The following is a 19,148-nucleotide window of genomic DNA, read 5'->3' as shown; positions in this document are numbered from 1 at the left end:
AAAAAAAAAAAAAGCTACAGTGAATAGAGAGAAATACTGTTAACCAATGGTACATGGAGGGGATTGTAATCATTTAATCATTGTTAAGAAACAAATTGTATGATTTGTTGAATGTAAAACTGATAATCTGCCCTGTAAACTTTCACTCAATCCCCAATAAAAACTCAAAAGAAAAAAAAAGCTTGCAAGCAGCCCTCCAAATTACTACAATCAGTCTCTGTTCACCTGGAGCAACAGAGAAGTATGAAGAGTCAGGAGTAGAAGGGTATGGAATATATGGCTAATTGTGAAGCCTAATTAAAAAATATATTCCAGCATATTACAGCATTTTGACTCTCTGGTGGATATTAACAAGACCCGCCACCAGCCTATCCCACCAGCATGTGTCTCAAAAGAACAGTATTTTGGTTTGAGTTGATGGATATGCAACACACAAACATGCACACACCACATAGTGTGCACTCTAATGGTGTCCTGCCACTTGGCTTATAGGTGGTACAGGTATTGGGGAATAAGAGAATCGAATTGCCTTTTCTCTTAAGAGTTTACTTTTTAGCAGAAAAGACAGATATTACTTAGATGTATAGCATATATTTAAATTTCAGTTCATCTGAATGCTACAAAAATGACAATGCTTGCAAGGAAAGAATGTAAGTTGGGGAATGGCTGAGTTCAAGGAGTCAGGGAAAGCTTTTCAAAGGAAGTAATGTTTGAGCCAAGCTCTAAAGGATGCTAGCAAGCCAGATGAGGGGGCAGAGAGGGCCCCAGGCATAGGGAACTGTACAGACTAAGACCCTGGGCCAAGGAAAAGTTCATGGCATGTTTGAGAAACCAAAAAAGGTCCATTTGACTGGAGCAGAGTTGGGAGGGTGAGATGCCACAGGCTTGATTGCACCAGACACTGTTGTTCGTTTTTCAGTGTTCTTTCTATATTATGAGAGCAGTGGACCAGAGTGAGTTACAGTGCATTTAACAATCATGAATGAGTCCAGTTATGTATTTTCATTTTTCTGTGATTCTCGCCCCCCTCAGGCTAATGTTTAAAATGCTTTGGAAAAATAAGTCAATGTCCATCACCATATGAATGGATAAACTAAATGTGATATATCTATACAATGAAATATTTCCCAGCCAGAAATGAAGTCCTGATACATGCTTGAAACTTGGAAATGTTATGCTTTGTGGAAGAATCAGACTCCAAAGGACAAATACTGTATGATCCTACTTAAATGACATATCTAGAATAGGCAAATACATAGAAACCAAAGTTTATGATGATTATCAGGTGCAGATGGAAAGGGGGGGATGTGGAGGGCATTGTTTTAGGGGCGCTAGGGTCCTGGTGTGACACTGTAGGATAAACACTGGACTGCTAAATGCAAGGCCAGTGGTTCAAACCACCAGCTGCTTCTTGTAAACCTTATACAGGATCGGTATGAGTGGGAACTGACTCAATGGCACTTAACAAGTTTCTGTTAAGCATAATGAAAAATTTGGAAAAAATTATGGTGATGGTTACACAACATGGTAAGTGTTTGTATCACTGAATTATATACATAAAATGGTTGAGATGTCAAGTGTTTTATTATACATATATGTGTGTGTGTGTATATATATATGTTATATATATATAAGCTTCAAAACATTTGTGGGAAAATGGAATTAAAGGAAATTTTTCCAGACTTTTTTAAGCCCTCTTGTATTTTACCACAAAAATAAATGAATCATTGTTGTCAACTTTCCCTGTAGGAAGAAAATGGATGGAAAATCAACCAGATATGATATCCACACTCCAGCTATTAAGAAGAAAAAGAAAAAACACTCGGTAGATAAGGAAAGACATCAGGAGTGTTCCAGTATAAGTTTCAAAGGTTCCTGCCTGGCAAATGAACAGTCTCAAATAACTAAGAAGAAAAAGAAGAAAAAAAATAAACAGCATCTCATTTCTTCTCCTGTGAACAGTTCAGAAACTTGTCAAGAGATTGCAACGGCCATTTCAACACTCAAAAAGAAGAAAAAGAAGAAAAAACATGCTTTAGGGGTAGACAAAGAGACGGGTATTGCATATGTCCATGTAAATAAAGAAAATATTGAGAACACACCAGAGAATTTTAGAAAGGATAATGATGTCATTCATGGTCGTCTGAACAAGAAACAAAAGTCAAGAAAAGAACCTGAAGCAAATGAACTTCCTACAGTTCTGAAGTCATATAAAAATGAGTCAGAAGAACTGCATAATAAAGTTAGAAGAAAAAAGCATAAAAAACATCATCAGACAGGAACATCCTGTGATAGCCAGGAAAGCCCACATGCCAGCATTGCCTTACACCAGTCGGAATCACAGGAGCAGGAATCCCTGCTCTCTGTGGACCTACAAAGAGAAATTCCAGAACTCTTAGTATCTGCTGATAAAAAAAAATCTAAGAAAAAAAAGAAGAAGAAGAAGATTTCAAATAGCCCAGGGTTTGAGGCGCTGACCATGCCAGAGGGTCTTGAGAACGTATATTCTGAAGGATCACAAATCATCGGTGAGATCGGTACTGTAGAAGGCAGTAATGCACTTACAGGGATCAAGGACTCCAACGGTACAAAGAGAAAGTCTAAGAAAAGGAAGCGAAGGTCTTTTGTGGAAACTGCTGTTGGATCTGGTGCTGATTTTTCAGTGCTTAATAAGAACTCTGAGAACACACATAGAGATCTGGAAGGTGATGATTCACTGACAGGCGAGGGGACGTTGATTGAAGAAAGTATGAAGCCCAGGACAAAAAAGAAGAAAACCAAGTCCCATTCAGAAGAAACATATGTGGAAGAAGTTCAGAGGTAAAGTCGGAACTGTATGCCTTCTATTGGTATACAGCTTTTGTATGAATTCTGTCCTTGGCCACTTGATTCAGCACATACATATTAAATGACAGGAATTAAAGCAATAGACCCTGAAATGTACAGAACTGTGTGTACATTGAACTGTCCAAACTTGGTATGTAGCATAATTATCTTTACTTATGAAATTGATAAGCAGTTAGGAACTAGATTAGATCTTAAATTCAATGAGTAACTTTTAAAAGTTTAAAAGCCCCCAAATCACTGGACTGTGAATCACAAGGTTGGGAGTTCAAATCCACCAACTGCTCCTTGGAATCCCTGTACTGGGTTGCTTTGAGTCAGAACTGACTCGATAGCATTTAACAACAACAATAACATGCATATAGGTCTCCTTGTGTGGCCCTGTAAGATAATCACTGGACTGCTAACCATAAGGTCAGTGGTTCAAGCCTACCAGCTATTTCTTGGAAACCCTGTACAGAGTTCCTACGAGTTGGAACTGACTCTAAGGCTCTTCACAACAACAACATATGCATACAGATAAAAGAAAAGATTAGGTATATAATGATGAGAATATTTTAGAACAGTAAAAAAAAAATGAATTGGGATTTTACTAATTCTACTAAATTTAAATATTTGTATAATTATTTAAATATACTGATAAATAAAGGCTGAGGTATTTTTGTAAACTCCATTATCTCATAGTTCCTAAGACTTGAGGTAAAGTTTTCTTCCTATTTTTAATAGTTACTTTATGTTAAAGGTCATGACTACTAACCACAAGACCAGCGGTTGAAACCCACTCTGGAGAAAGGTGTGATAGTCAGCTTCCACAAAGATTGACAACCTTGGAGATCTGATTGAGTAGTTTTACTCTATCCTAGATGGTCACTAGGAGTCCTGGTGTGGTGCTGTGGGTTAATGCATCAGACTGCCATGTTGGCAGTTCACGCTCACCAGCTCCTCCTTGGGAACCTCATAGAGGGTGGCTATGGGTCGGAACCGACTCGACAGCACAACAACATATGTTCACTATCAGTCAGAATCAACTTGACAGCAGTGGGTTGGGTTGGGTTTGGCTTGGTTTGTTTTAAGGGCTCACTCATGTCATCCTCTGTGTTATCAGGGATGTTTTTAGACCACTGATCACGAGTGAAGAATATTCTGGGGTTGTGGTTCTTCTCTTTTATTGGACTGTAAGCCCTCTGAAAGTTGGTGACTCTTTGCTTAGACAAATGCACACAGTATTTTTAGTTTGTAGTCTGACAGGTTAGCCAGTGTTTGAACATACGGAGAAGATGTAGGCCTCTGGCAGAGAATTTAGGGGTGCAGAGAGTTTAGGGGTGAATTTGTAATGGCACAACAGTTAAGCACTCTGCCACTCAACGAAAGGGAGGTTCTAACCCACCAGTCACTCTGTGGAAGAAAAGACTTGGTGCTCTGTTCCCATAAATGTTGTTGTTAAGTCCTGTTGAGTCAGTTCCAACCTGTAGTGACCCTATATAGGGTTTCTGAGGACCTGCTGGTGAGTTTGAACCACCAACCCTGCAGTTCAAACCGACCTTGTGGTCCAGTGCATTAACCCACAGCACCACACCCATAAAGATTGCAGTTTAGGAAACCCAGCTGTTGTATTCTGTCATGATGAATCTGTATGACAGAGTAGAACACATAGAAACGTAAGCAAAGTGGAAGTAGTCATTATTAACTACGGCATAAACAGCTGGACCCCTACTGTCTCACATGGCTCCAATAAGAATAATAGTGATAACCATGTTAGTAATGCAAACCCTGAATGTTGATTTAACCAATTATTATTAACCAGTTTGTTTTAAAGCTTAACACATTGTAAGGATCTAAGAGTGTGTGAGCGACAGTGGGGGCAAAAGAGGGCTGACACTTATTAGAAAATCAGTACCTTTTTTTAAAACTTGAGAAATAGTAAACAAGCAAATTATTAAGACATTTGTAAGTATAAAACCAGTGGGGAAGGATGTACCAAAATTAAAAGTTCAAAGTGGTGGCCTCTGGAAGGTGATGAGAGATGGGACTGAATGACAGATTTTCATTCTAGAGCTATTTGATTTTTTAAAACTAGGTACATTATAGCTATGGTTTAAAAAAATAATAGCCCTGAAATAGGGCTTGGAGCCTCACATTTACTCTCTATAGAGGAAGTCAGTGAGATTTATGCAGGTAACCAAAATTTCATGAAAGGGATTGCAAATCATGGACTAAATCAGCTCTATGATCCCTTGTACACACTCTTTAGTTGTCTAAGTAACGCTCTTTTTAAGGAGAGAGGTTAAAAGATTCTAGGACAGCCCCAGGAGCTCTGGTAGTGTAGTGGTTCGAAACTACCAGCTGTTCCATGGGAGAAAGATGAGGCGTTCTGCTCCCGTAAAGATTTACAGCCTCGGAAACCCTGTACAGGGTCGCTATGGGTCGGAACCGACTCCGCGGCACATAACAACAACAAGGACAATCCCATTTTGTTTTTATCCCTTAGGTTAGAATCCACAAGTGAAGAAGAAAGCAATTTAGAACCATCTAGACATTCTGAAACATGTTTATCTGAAGACTCAAGAAATTCTGATGATTCTGATGTAGATTTGGGTTCTGCCGTGAAACAGCTCCAAGAATTTATTCCTAATATTAAGGAAAGGGCTGCCACTACTATTAAGCGGATGTATCGGGATGACTTGGAACGGTTTAAAGAATTTAAAGCAGAAGGTAAGCTGACAGAACTTTAATAACTTTTCACGAAACTGAACACTTGATTTTCTTTTGTGAATAATGAAAATTTATCCGTTCACTTACCACAGTTTTTATGAGAACTCTAACATTGGCAAAATTAAGTGTACTAATTTTCTTCTTTGCTTAACGTCTGGCACAGGAAGCAAGGAAGAGGAATGAGGAAGAATATGGTTGAGGGAAGTAAAAGGAAGCTTCTTTTTTGTGTGTGCATTTTGTTGTGTTTAAAGTGAAACTTTACATAGCAAGTTAGTTTTCCAATCACTAGTTCTTACACAGAGTTTAGTTACAATGTTGCGATCCTCTCACTATTAGCAGCTCGGTCCCTGTTTTCTCCCTAGGCTGTTTCCATTTGTCCAGTCTCCCCATCCAAGAAACCCTTCTTTTAAACTTGTTTTCAACAAGGTTTGAGTTTTTTATGTGCATTTATTACTTTTTTGTTAAGTGCCGTCAAGTCGGTCCCGATCCATAGCAACCCTGTGGAGGGTTTCCGAGGAAGAGTTGGTGAGCTTGAACCACCAACATTGCAGTTCAAATGGCTTTGTAGTCTGATGAATTAACCCACAGCACCACACGCTATTATTTATTTTAAAATGAAAACAAGCAAAATAAGTGTTGGCCAACATGGGAAAATTGGATGCCTCATACATTGGAGTCTTGGTGCTGCAGGTTAATGTGCTGGACTGCAAAGTCAATTTGAACCACAATGTCTGCAGTTCAAGCTCACCAGTCATTCCTCAGAAACACTATACAGAGTCACTATGGGTCAGAGAAGGAGCTCTGGTAGGGTAGTGGTTATGAGTCAGGCTGCTAGCTTCAAGGTCAGCAGTTTGAAACTACCAGCTGTTCCGTGGGAGAAAGATGAGGCTCTCTGCTTCCGTGAAGATTGACAGCCTCGGAAACCCTGTACAGGGTTGCTGTGAGTTGGAACTTACTCCATGGCACATCAGCACCACCACCACCACCATGGGTCAGAACTGACTCCACGGCACTTAATAATAACAACATGAATTGCTGGTAGGAATGTAAAATGATGCAACCACTGTGGAAACCAGTATGGCCGTCCCTCAAAAAATTAAGCATAAAATTACCATATGAGGCAGCATTTTCTTTCCTGGGTATATAACTAAAAGAGCTGAAAGCAGTCATTCAAAGAGATTATGTTAATTGCAACATGATTCACAATAGCCAAAAGATAGACACATCCTAACTGTTCTTCAGTAGTAAGTAGATAAGCAAATTGTGGTATAGCCAAACAATGGAATGTTATTTGGCCATAGGAGAAATGAAGTCCTGATACCTGCTGAGCAAAGTAAATCAGAAATGAAAGGACAAATACTGTATGATCCCACTTACGTGAAATATTTATAATAGGTTGATTCATAGAGACAAAAAGTAGGTGAGTATTTACTAGGGTGGCTAGGAGAGGGAAATGGAGTTATTGGAAAAGGAATGCTGAGTTTCTATGTGGGATGATGGTTGCACAATTATGAATGTAATTATGCCACTGAATTTTACCCATAAAACGACCAATTTTATGTTAAATAAATTTTGCCACCATAAGATTTTTTAAATAAATGTTTAAAAACATTTCTGAAGAAATAACTATATGACTTTAGAATAGGATGACCAGAGGTAGTTTGGGGGGTACCGATGTGGCGCCAGTGAAACTTAAAAGGGGCTGGGTCCATACACAGGGTATAAGAGAATGAAGACTCAGGTTCGTTAGCAAGACTTGTTTCCCGAGAAGAAGAAGGCAGGGATGGTATATTGTGTCGTAATTGCTGACTAAAGACCAACTTGTGGGCTTGCTGTTTTTCAGTATTGCTAATATAATTTCTCTCTTCAAATCCTAGGTGTTTCTATTAAATTTGGGAAGTTTTCTATTAAGGAGAATAAACAATTAGAGGAAAATGTGCAAGAATTTCTGTCCTTGACAGGAATTGAAACTGCAGACAAGCTGCTACACACTGACAGATATCCACAGGAGAAATCTGTGATCACTGACTTAAAGCGGAAATACGGATTTAGATTGCACATTGGTAAGTTTAGAAATGGCCATTCTCTGACCAACTGTAGCTGCGGTCTTAGAACCCTGAACAAGATCACCCCTGAAAAGTAAGATAGTCCCTGGCACAATGCCTGGCCCCTTCAGTGCATGTTAACTGCTGCTAAGGGTAATGGAATTCTTATTGCTGGCCTATACCTTTGGGAATTTGTCTTCAAATCTGTAGAGCTTTTGTAGATTTTATGAAAATGTAAACAGTTATCTTCTTCCTCCTTAATAATATGGTTTTGATTTTTTTTTTCTTATAATTTGTTTTTTAAATTTTATATGTACTGTACAAAACACATTCTTATGTACATCTTGGTCTCCTGTGTTTTTAAAATGTACTCATATGAGTGCCTTGTAGCTGGAACCCTCCTGCAAGTGATGATTAGAAAGTTCCATGGGATTAGACTGAAAGAAAATCTCTTGAATTTAAAATTTTAAAATAATTTCTTAGGCATTTGTTTATTTCAAATTATGTTAAATTTACTTTGCCTTATAAAGGTGTTTTCCATGAATTTTGTAGATTTAGGGCTACTAGGCACAAGATGCTCTGGTAGCGTAGTGGTTACGAATTGGACTGCAAACCTTAAGGTCAGCAGTTAGAAACTACCAGCTGTTCCGCGGGAGAAAGATGAGGCGTTCTGCTCCCGTAAAGATTTACAGCTTCGGAAACCCTGTACAGAGTCGCTATGATTCGATTCTGACTCCACTGCACATAACAACAACAACGACAGGCACAAAGCATGGAGCTCTGGTAGTGTAGTGGTTACGAATCGGGCTGCGAACCACAAGGTCAGCAGTTCGAAATACTAGCTGTTCCGCGGGAGAAAGATGAGGCTTTCTGCTCCTGTGATGATTTACAGCCTTGGAAACCCTGTACAGGGTCGCTATGAGTTGGAACCGACTCCATGGCACATAACAACAACAGCAAGGCACAAAACATTTAGGTTAGGAGGTCTCCAAGAGAAATTGTATTTTACATATTTGTTCCCCAAGAAAACTTTATACAAAACATATGTAATCCCAACCTTAGTGTATTTTGGATTACTTTTTTTTTTATGGCTCTCAATATCTTTTTTTTTTTTTTAAATAAATGTTTTATTGTGAATTGTGTGATAGTCTACATGGGAGAACATTAGTTTTACATTCATTTTATCATCTGTCGTTTCATTGTCATAGTTACCATCCCATGCATGCATCCTCACCCAACCAAAGGGTGTACCCTGTAATCCTGCACTACCCCACCACAGTCCTCAGCCCCTTTCCCTCTCCGGATCCCAAATCCCCAGCAACACCATCTCATCATCATCTTCTCTGCCTCCATCTCAGGCCTCACTGCTTCTCTGGGTAGGATCCCGCTCTCCGCTTTTCTCCCTTGATGGTCCTAGGGTCCTCCGCTCCTAGACTGAAAAGTTAATCGCTCCCCTCCTTGCTACAAAATGTCCATCTTTAGATTTCCAACCCTCACAATCAGTCCTGATAACAATTATTCACTATTGCATCACAAGAAACCCATCTGTATTTCGTTTCATCAGCCCTTCCTGGACAGGCTGGATACTATTCACTGGAGACTCTACCTTCCTCCACGCCCTTTGGATCTAGGTTCCCTCTTGAATGCTTGTAAGCTAGTCACTTCTTACCTTTGTATCCCTCCCCCCATTTTGGGTAGCCAATGTCCAAGTTGCCCATACCTGTCTACCCTTTGTGTGGAGGGGGTGGGAATAGTTCTTGCAGCAAGGATTTGTTAGAATTACTTTTATAAATCTGACTATTCATACCATGCTCTGAAGTGCTCCTCCTTTAAAATGTGTGCCATCTGACTACCTTTTTTTTTTCACTTAGGCAAGGGCATCGCTCGACCTTGGAAACTAGTATATTATAGAGCAAAGAAGATGTTTGATATCCATAATTACAAAGGCAGGTAAGGAAAAGGTCTTAGCAGCTTGAGAAAGACCATTTTCGTTAGACTCTGGTGATACTAACAATCACAATGTTGTTGAGTGCCATCAAGGTGGTTCAGACTCATAGCGACCCTGTATAGGGCTTCAGCAGCGTTTTCAATCTCCTTCAGAGCAGCTGATGAGCTTGAACTGCTGACCTTGTGTTTTGCAGTCCAGTGCTTATCTTATGGAACCATTGTTAAGTGCCATCCAGTCAGTTCTAACTCATATAGACCCTGTGTAGGGTTTCCAAAGAGTGACTGGTGGGTTTGAACCACCGACCTTGTGGTTAGCAGTTCATAATGATAAATCTGCAGTAAAAATGATGACGATTCTTTGGTGTGTAAAACCATATGACATCACGTGTATGTCTTCAAAGGCCATTTCAATGTTAAGGTCTTTAAGCTCTTTTAAGGAACTCTGGTAGCGTAGTGGTTACAAATCAGGTTGTTAACCTCAGGGTCAGCAGTTCAAAACTACCAGTTCAGTGGGAGAAAGATGAGGCTTTCTGCTCCCATAAAGATTTATAGCCTCGGAAACCCTATACAGGGTCACTATGAGTCAGAACCGACTCCATGGCACTTAACAACAACAAACTGCTCCTTGGAAACCCTATACAAGGTCGCTATGGGTCGAACGGACTGGACAGCACGTAACAACAACAAAGCTCTTTTGTAAATCGTCAGTTTTTCCTTTGTCCTTTATTTTAGCACTGCCTTCTTACTAGTACTCACTGTGAGTACCACCTGCTTGTAAGCTCCTTGTGAACACAAACATTCCTTCTCAATTTGATGTTCCTCTTAGCACTTAACATAATTCTATAGGTATTTGAAGGAGCCAGTAAGGTAAACAATAGTACTAAATCATTTACATGTGATTCAATAGTGTCAAGACAATGTTTGATGTGGTTATTATATTTCCTTCCTCCCATCGCTTCCCAATAAAATACCCAGTGTTCTAAAAGAAAAAGTAGCTTGTCTGCTATGGGTAAACACTGTGCTCAGGGACAAAAGGGTAAGCACGAAGGCATCAACTCTTGACTCCACTACTCTCCCTCTCTCCCTGTGAATTACAACAGTCTGCCCCAAGGTCAGCTGTGTTCTACTCATTTATATGACTTGAAGCCAAAGCATTCATATTATTTAACTTCAAGCATTGATATGACCTTGGTTTCTTGTCTGTTTTAAAATGTTTTATAACAAGAGAGCCTTCTGTAGAGAAGAGTTCTCACAGAGAGACTGAAACTTACTGTGTTTTACCCAAGCCCCAAGTTTAGACAATTGTGGACAGAGCTTTAAGAAAATTCACTAGAAATGACATTTGAAATTCAACTTGAAAGAGTCCTTTTAGTTAAAAAAAGAGTGATTTTGGTAAACTGATAGTGGCAGCCTAGGTAATGTATTTCTCTACCTATGACATGGATGTGGAATGAAATATTTTTTTCAGCAATTTTTTTAAATTGTAGTGGAATGAAATTTTCATTAAAATAATAAAAGCCTGTCTGTTGTTGTTGTTAAGTGCCGTTGAGTCAATTTTGACCCATAGCGACCCTGTACAGGGTTTCCGAGGGTGTAAATCTTTACGGGAGTAGAAAGCCTCATCTTTCTCCTGCGGAGTGGCTGGTAGTTTCAAACCGCTGACCTTAAGGTTCACAGCCCAATTCTTAACCACTACGCTACCAGAGCTCCTTCTAGCAATGTTAAAATGCACATCCTATTTGTGCTGTGTCATTTGTTATCAGAAGAAAAATCAAAGTTGTAAGCCGTTGATACAGGGGCTCAGAGTTGAGAAGAATTAAATAAGGCTGTGTGTCTGAACTGTAAAGAGCACAGGCTGTGAGACCCTTTAAAAACTGTTTTATTGCACGTGTAATGCTAAGCCTTTGGGGTTGGCTTTGGGAAGTCATGTGATGCTGTTTCTTCTGGCTGCATGTGACTGAGCCAGGTCTCTGGGCTGGGATTGTGATGAGCACAGTTGAGATGAAGAGACATGAAGTGATGAACATTCTTAGTCATCAGAAGGACTGGCGTTAGAACCAGGTGTGCTGACTGCCCTCACTGTACTGCAATGAGAATATAGTGTGTCAGCTTGTAGTTAATTCAGAATTGTAACATGATGTCCTTTTTGCTTAGGTATAGTAAAGGAGATACTGAGAAGTTAAAGCTATACCATTCCCTCCATGGAAATGATTGGAAGAAAATTGGTGAGATGGTGGCCCGGAGTAGCCTCTCTGTTGCCCTGAAGTACTCCCAGATCAGCAGTCGTAAGTGACCATCTGCAGCATCCACACGGGGAAACAAATCAGCCCCGACAGATCCGATTCAGCCCACAAGTTAATCCAGTGTCCAGAAATTTATTTCAGGCTCGTCTTCTAGCAGAGTTAGCATTTTAAAAGACATTCTCTATACTGAATCATTTCATTTCCTCATGTTTACTACATGAAGCCATGTGGACTTCATTCACAAGACTGCTTTTAATCATGCTCTTAGGTAGAAGTTTAGTAACTTTCACCACAAATTTAACTGCCCAGTGGAACCCTACCCAAGGAAGCTGGTCATCAGGATAGACTGGGAGGAGGAGGTCACTTCCCTAAAATTGCAAGGAAGACTTTGAGATGGGAAAGAGGGAAGGATACAACTCAGGTGGCCTATTTGTTGTTGTTAGGTGCCATCGAGTCGGTCCCAACTCATAGTGACCTTATGCACAGTAGATCCTGGGCCAATCTCACTACTATTGCCGCGCTTGAGTCCATCAATGCTGCAACTTGGCCAATCCATCTCATAGTTGGCCTATTTAGACAGGGACTTTTCCCTAAACCAGAGATTTCCTACCTGCCTTTTTTACTTCTTCATAAAAAGGTTCTCTTGGTTACCTTTTTTACAATTAAAAAAAAAATCCCACTGCTTTAAGATGACAGTCCTTAGTGGATATTACTGTTTATTTCTTCTCAAACCAAATCTATTTTTATATATTACTGGTAGGGTGCACACTACCTGTTTGAGACCTCTTCATTAGCATGACTGTGAGCGGCACCCTACACAGGCAATTGGCTTCAGAAGTTCTCTAGGTGAATTTCTCATCAGGTGCTGTGTTGCTTCATTGCTGCTGCAACATGCCATTGAGTTGGTTCTGACCCATAGCCACCCTTTATAGGGTTTCCAAGGCTGTAAATCTTTACAAGAACAGAAAGCCTCAATTTTCTCCTGTTCTTGTCATTGGTGGCCATTAATTTTATGCTAGGAACTCTTCTTAGGGAGGGCTCGTGTATACATCATAAGTCATTTGATTATTCTTTTTTTCCCCAGTTAAGTGTTTCATGATTTCACAGAGAAGATATTGCTGTCAAAAACCCAAAGAACTGCACTTTGTGAAGTTCAAATCAAACCAAGCATTCTTTTATGAAAGGATTATTACTTAATAATGTCAGGCTTTTGACCTTTAAAAGAATCCATTATCACTTCAGTAATTTCATTTTAAAGTGCATGCCATTGTGTTTGAGTCATTGAGATATCCACCATTATCTACTTAGAAGTACCTAGTTTGTCGTTTAGTTTTTAATATTGTGATTAACAGCAAATCGATGAACAACTCTGGAACTGTCCTTTTTCACCTGTAGAAGTCAATCACGGTACTTGGAGTAAGACTGAAACCCGGAAACTAGTCAAGGCCGTTGAACAAGTGCTTCTAAAGAAGATGTCTCTCCAGGAGTTAAATGAGATGGATCCTAGCCTTCAGGAAAATCCTGAAGGCCGCCTATCAGTTGTTCGGAAAAAACTCTACAGGGGAATATCTTGGATAGAAGTAGAAGCTAAAGTGGAAACCAGAAATTGGATGCAGTGTAAAAGTAAGTGGTAAGTTTTAAGATTTTCTTAACATAAATTTCAACAAGATGATACTCTCTCTTGACAATTTCTACGTAAGATTACTAAGAATATCTCACATGTCAAGAATTCTCTGTGCCCCACTGCTCTAACCGTTTCAGCATCTAATTTTCATTAGCACTTAACTAGCTCTTGTGATTCATTAAAACGAATGCTTGGGAGAAAAAACACAAGCATGGTAATCAGTGCCTTGCTGCTTTTGATTGTAATCCATCAATTCCTCTATCTTCATCTGGAGGAAGGCATTTTAGAACTCCTTTAGCTAAACCAATCACATGGAGGTATTTTCCATCCATCTTGCTGCATGTTCTTGCCTGGTGTAGATTTTCCAAGACCTGAGCAGTGGTTGGGCTGGCTGTTCAGCTGCAGCATGAATCCCTGAAGCATATACTTTACACACACACAACCTACCCCTCATGCATAAAAGGAGCTCGGTGATCCCTGATTCTCAAATATGAATGACATCCAAAGTAGACATGGTTTCTTTTTAAGAGCAAACTTTTAGAATGCCTTGGTCATGTGCATCACAATCCTTGTGTAGGACAATTGTTCATTTTAATAAGAGACTCCACTCAGGAAAATGAAATCCAAAGAACAAATAATGTTGTGTTGTTGTTGTTGTTGTTGTCGTCTTTAAGTACTGTATGAAGGAACTAGAGCCCTTTCTGCCTTTGTAGTATCAGGGCAGAGAGTGCCCCCTAAAGAGGAGATTAGGAATTATAAACTCAGTTGGAGACTGATATGTCCATGTTTTAAAAAGATTGGGGCTTTTGTGCATCAAAGGACTTTGTCAATAAGGAGACTACTTAAAAAATGGGAGAAATGTAGACACCTTGTATTTGTTAAAGTTTTAATATTCAGAATAAAGAACTCCTACAACTCATCAGCAACAACAACAAAGCTGATCAAAAATGGGCAAAGGTCTGGAATATACATTTACACTAAAAGTTCAGTGGTTTTAGTCATTAGAGAAATACAGATCAAAGTCACAAAGAGGCACTACTGCAACCCCACTGCCAATTACTATCAACTGGTCTCACCCCACTTGTTGTTGTTGTTGTTAAGTGCTGTCGAGTCAATTCCGACCCATAGCGACCCTGTATAGGGAGTTGCTGGTGAGCTTGAACCACCGACCTTGCCGTTCAAACTGCTTTGCAGTCTGGCGCATTAACCCACAGCGCCACACCAAATACCAAGTTATTGACAAGAATGTGGAAAAATTGGAACCCTCATCCATTGTTGGTAGCATAGCAAAATTGTGCAGTTGCAATGGGAAACAGTTTGGCAATTCCTCAAAAAGTTAAACATAGAATTACCATGTGACTCAGCAATTCCATTGCTATACCCAAAAGAATTGAAAGCAATGATTTAAACAGATCATGTGTACTCCAATGTTCTTTGCAGCATTGTTCATAGTAGCCAAAGGGTAGAGTGGATAAGCAAACTGTGGTATGGCCATACAATGGAACTGTAGTTAGTCATACAGAGGAGAAATGAAGTTCTAATACATGGTACCCTATGAATGAACCCTGCAAACATTATGCTGAGTGAAACAAACGCTTCACAAAAAGACAAATACTATACAGTCCCACTTGCATGAACCACCTAGAATCGGAAAATTCACAGAGACCCAAGTTTATTAGATGTCACCAGGGACAGATGGAAAGTCCCTGAGTGGTGCAAATAGTTTGTGCTCAACTACTAACTATGGGTCGGAACCGACTCGATGGCACTTCACAACAACAACAACAACTAACCTGATGGTTGGTTGTCTGAACCCACCAGTAGTACTGTGAATGAAAAACCTTGCCATCCGCTTCTGTAAAGATTACAGCCTAGAAAACCCTTTGAGTCATTGCTGCTCTGTTATGAATCGCTGTGGATAGGAATTGACTCAACAACTAGGGTTTGGTTTTTTTTGCTTAGGGGAAGAGAGAAATGGGGAGGTACTATTCAAGGGATGTTGATGTACTATAAATACTTTGATGACATTTAGGGCCTGCCTACATTCTTCTCATTTTGGGGTTTATTGGGCTGCAACTTTCCCACTGACAGTCCATGCAGCCTTCAGGAAGGAACCTACCCCAGACTCCAGAGGGATATATGTCCCATGTAATCGGTGTATCAAAATCTGTGTAATAAAATTTCAGAAATGCTCCTGACTCAGCAGGCCCTCCATTTTGTATCAACAAAAGAATGCAAAGAGGGAAGTAACTGACAGGGTTAAAGATAATGAAAAAAATTAGAAACAGATCATTACATGATGAGCATAATTAACATCACTGAATTGTGCACATATAACGATCAAGATGACAAGTGTTATATATTCAGCCACAGTCAAATAAAAATAGAAAATAGAATATCACATTTTAAAAAATATATAATGGGAGTAGCAAAACCTTTGATCATTAACTCCCTTTAAAATCCTAAGACGTTAAGTCAGAATGGCATTAAGAAGATAATAAAATAAAAGCTTTTATCAACACTGTAATAAAAATTTGAAAAGTTTTTTGTTGTAGTTTTTTAAGGATATTCTTTTTTAAAAAAGGATGCACGTATTTCCCTTCTTTTAAAAGGAATGATGAAGGGTACAGCTGCTTCAGAATTTGCACCATAAGATAACCTATAAGATTTCTTTTTTAGTTTGTTGTTCTTTTTAAATGCTGTCAAGTCAATTCCAACCCATAGTGACCCCGATTAGGGTTTCTGAAGAGCAGCAGGTGGGTTTGAACCAACGACCTTGTGGTTTAAACTGACTTTGTGATCCAGCACATTATCCTGCAATAGGGGGAAAAATGAGAAATTTGAAGCCTCAACATACATTGGCGTCATGTAACATTGGAATGACACTAAATGATAACCTTTCAAAACTGTATACATGATAGATATTAGTGGGAACAACAGCTTCTGTTACTGTGTATGGTGTGTGTGTGTCATATATCTTCATTATTAAGAATGTAATTGTAGCAATTAAGTGATCAGTCAACCAAATTGAGACTAATTTTGCTGTTCAAGGAACATAATTTTTTACTGCTTTAGGTTGAATTGCTGCTCTCATTTAGCTATATCAGTCAACCAGTTCCTTCAGTCATTAGTTTTGGGCGCTAGAGGAATCTCCCGATCATTTATCACTTTACTTAATTTGCTTAATTTAGCATTCCAACAGTTGGTAATGGTAATTAGAGCAATGTCCATCTGTTGCAAAAATACAGTGGGTTTACATAGTGTCTTTCAGCACTTCATAATGGACTTAATATTTTCCCACCTTTAACCTGTTAAGGAGCCCTGGTAGCATAGTGGGTTAAGAGTCAGGCTGCAAACCCCAGGGTCAGCAGTTTGAACCCACCAGTCACTCTAAGACAGTAAGATGAGGTTTTCTGCTCCAGTAACAATTTACAGCCTCGGAAACCCTGTACAGGGTTGCTGTTAGTCAGAACTGACTTCACAGCACATAACCAGCACTTCCACCAACACCACCATTTAACTTTTTATTGTGGAAATTTTCTAGCACACACACACACACATAGTCCTTCTTGTCATCCAACTTCATAACAATCAATTTTCTTTTTTTTTTCAACGTGTATTCTCGATTGTCATAAATACTAGCAGTGATGAGTTGCAAAAGTTGGAAATTGGTTCTAAATGAGAGCAGTTTAGATGGGAAATGATAGATTTTACTAGCAACTTGACCTCTGAAAGTCAGTGATCTTATTCTCTTGTCTAACTTAGGATGGAAGTCTTAACCAAAAGGATGACTAAAGGACATGATGTGTACAGGGGAGTCAACGCCTTGCAGGCAAAAATCAATCTCATTGAAAGGTACACAAGTAGTATTTGATGGCATTTTAACTACTGCTCTCTAACGCCAAAGTGCAGTCCAGATCCCTGTTCCAGCTCATTGTACTTGTATGCTCTTGAATTTGCTACCTTTCAAGCTTCTGTATACTCATGTTAAACTATGCTGAGAGTGGTAGTGCCTATCTCTGTTGTTGATGAAATTAAATGTTTCATATGAAATAATCAATGTGATTTTTGTAGTCCTTAAAACTTCTTTGGATGTCTTATTTCCATCCCATTGGAAAATTGGGTCAGTTAGAGCCTTGCTGCTCTCATGTATGCATTTGTGGGTGCAACTGTTGCTTGTCTCATCTTTGCATTCCTGGTCCGTGCAGAGTCTGAAGTGCTCCAAGGGAAGGGGAGACATGGGCCTGTTTTCTGAAGGCTGCTAGATCAGGAGGCCCAGGCCGATGAAGAGCTTATGTTAAATGAATAGCAATATATCAGAAGAAACTTTTGGATTCTGATGACCTGCTCCAGTTTAATTCTCCCTGCACTTTGTCATGAGGTCTCTTTAAATTCATTGGTGTGTTTCCTGATTCTTCACACTGATCTGGCTGGTTATACCGCTATCCTCTGCCTTCCTACCCTCCCCTTCCTTGGGGAGAAAGATGAGGTTCTCTGCTCCCATAAAGATTTACAGTCAGTGTCTACAATTCTTTAGTGTCAGTATGAGTCAGAAAGGACTTGATAGTAGTGTGTTTGGTTTTAGATTTGGTTTAGGGAAACAGCACAAGGTACCCTGGTGGCACCGTGGGCTAGGCTGCTATTAGATCAGCAGTTTAAACCCACCAGCCACTTGCTCTGTGGGAGAAAGGTGAGGCTGTCTGTTCTCGTAAAGATTTACAGCCTGGAAAACCCTACATAGGGTCACTGTGAGTTGGAATCCACTCGACAGCAGTGAGTAGAGCAGTAGCACAGAGCAGCAGATCCCAGGAGAGCTTCTCAAGTCCACCAGACCTGGGTCCCGGTTGTTGACACCTGTGTTCATGTAACCATGAGTTCAGTGTCTCTCCTCTGGTTTCCTTGTTTGTAGAATGAGTTTAACCCCCTCCCCCAACCTCATAAGGTGGTTTTCAGGATTGCTGTGAGTCAGTAGTTACAATAAAGGACTTAATAGTGTTGGCACATAGTAAGTGCTAAATACAGATGTGCTAGTATTGTGTCTACATTCAGTGATGAAGTTGTATCTATGCATAGGAAAAAGTAAAATCGTTTGGTGTGAGTCAGGGGACTCCAGAGAAAGAGAGCTGGCTTTTCACTGGGCCTGTGTAATGAGAGAGCTGTAATAGGGGATAAAAATTCTGGTCTCTTCCAGCACTTGATGTTCTATGACTTCATGAAAATGTTCATCATGTTGATTTTTTTCCTGAAAACTACATTTTTACTTCTTTCATAGGTTGTATGAAATAAACGTGGAAGATGCTAATGAAATAGATTGGGAAGATCTTGCCAGTGCCATAGGGTAAGACCATTCGTTTAATATTAAGCTAAATATAAGAGATGACTTAATACAACAACAATGAAAATAAGCTATGTTTTTGAAAACAGAAAGAGGTGACTTGGTAAATGCCTGCCTACAGATTTTGAAGCATGTGGCTGAAATCCATACTACATACAGAATTTTGTATCACTTGTTGCTAGAAAACAAATACAGTGTAATACAGTGTTTTAAGAGCGAACTGTTCCTAAATGTTCTGAGCTGCTGTGTTGACCAGGTTTTCATGGAAGCACCAGAGGCTCTAGAAGATAGGCACTGAACTGTGAGCCACAGGTCGGTGTTTCAAATCCACCAGTCACTCCTCAGGAACATAATTGCTGAGTCAGAACTGATTCAGTGGCACACAACCCCCACTACCA

General features: G+C 39.7%; 1 protein-coding gene across 1 annotated transcript; it reads left to right on the top strand.

The window, feature by feature from the left end:
• The first annotated feature begins 1,756 nt into the window (after positions 1-1,756).
• On the top strand, positions 1,757-18,757 carry TTF1 (transcription termination factor, RNA polymerase I). Its single transcript, XM_006834895.1, has 8 exons — positions 1,757-2,820; positions 5,333-5,556; positions 7,434-7,619; positions 9,473-9,551; positions 11,703-11,833; positions 13,187-13,421; positions 17,181-17,270; positions 18,688-18,757. Exons 1-8 carry the CDS (start codon positions 1,757-1,759, stop codon positions 18,755-18,757), a joined length of 2,079 nt encoding a protein of 692 aa, XP_006834958.1.
• The last annotated feature ends 391 nt before the right edge of the window (positions 18,758-19,148 follow it).

Source organism: Chrysochloris asiatica, unplaced genomic scaffold, assembly GCF_000296735.1.
Source record: "Chrysochloris asiatica unplaced genomic scaffold, ChrAsi1.0 scaffold00014, whole genome shotgun sequence".
Lineage (NCBI taxonomy): Eukaryota > Metazoa > Chordata > Mammalia > Afrosoricida > Chrysochloridae > Chrysochloris > Chrysochloris asiatica.
Note: the sequence above shows the minus strand (reverse complement) of the source record. Positions and strands in the feature narration are given on the sequence as shown.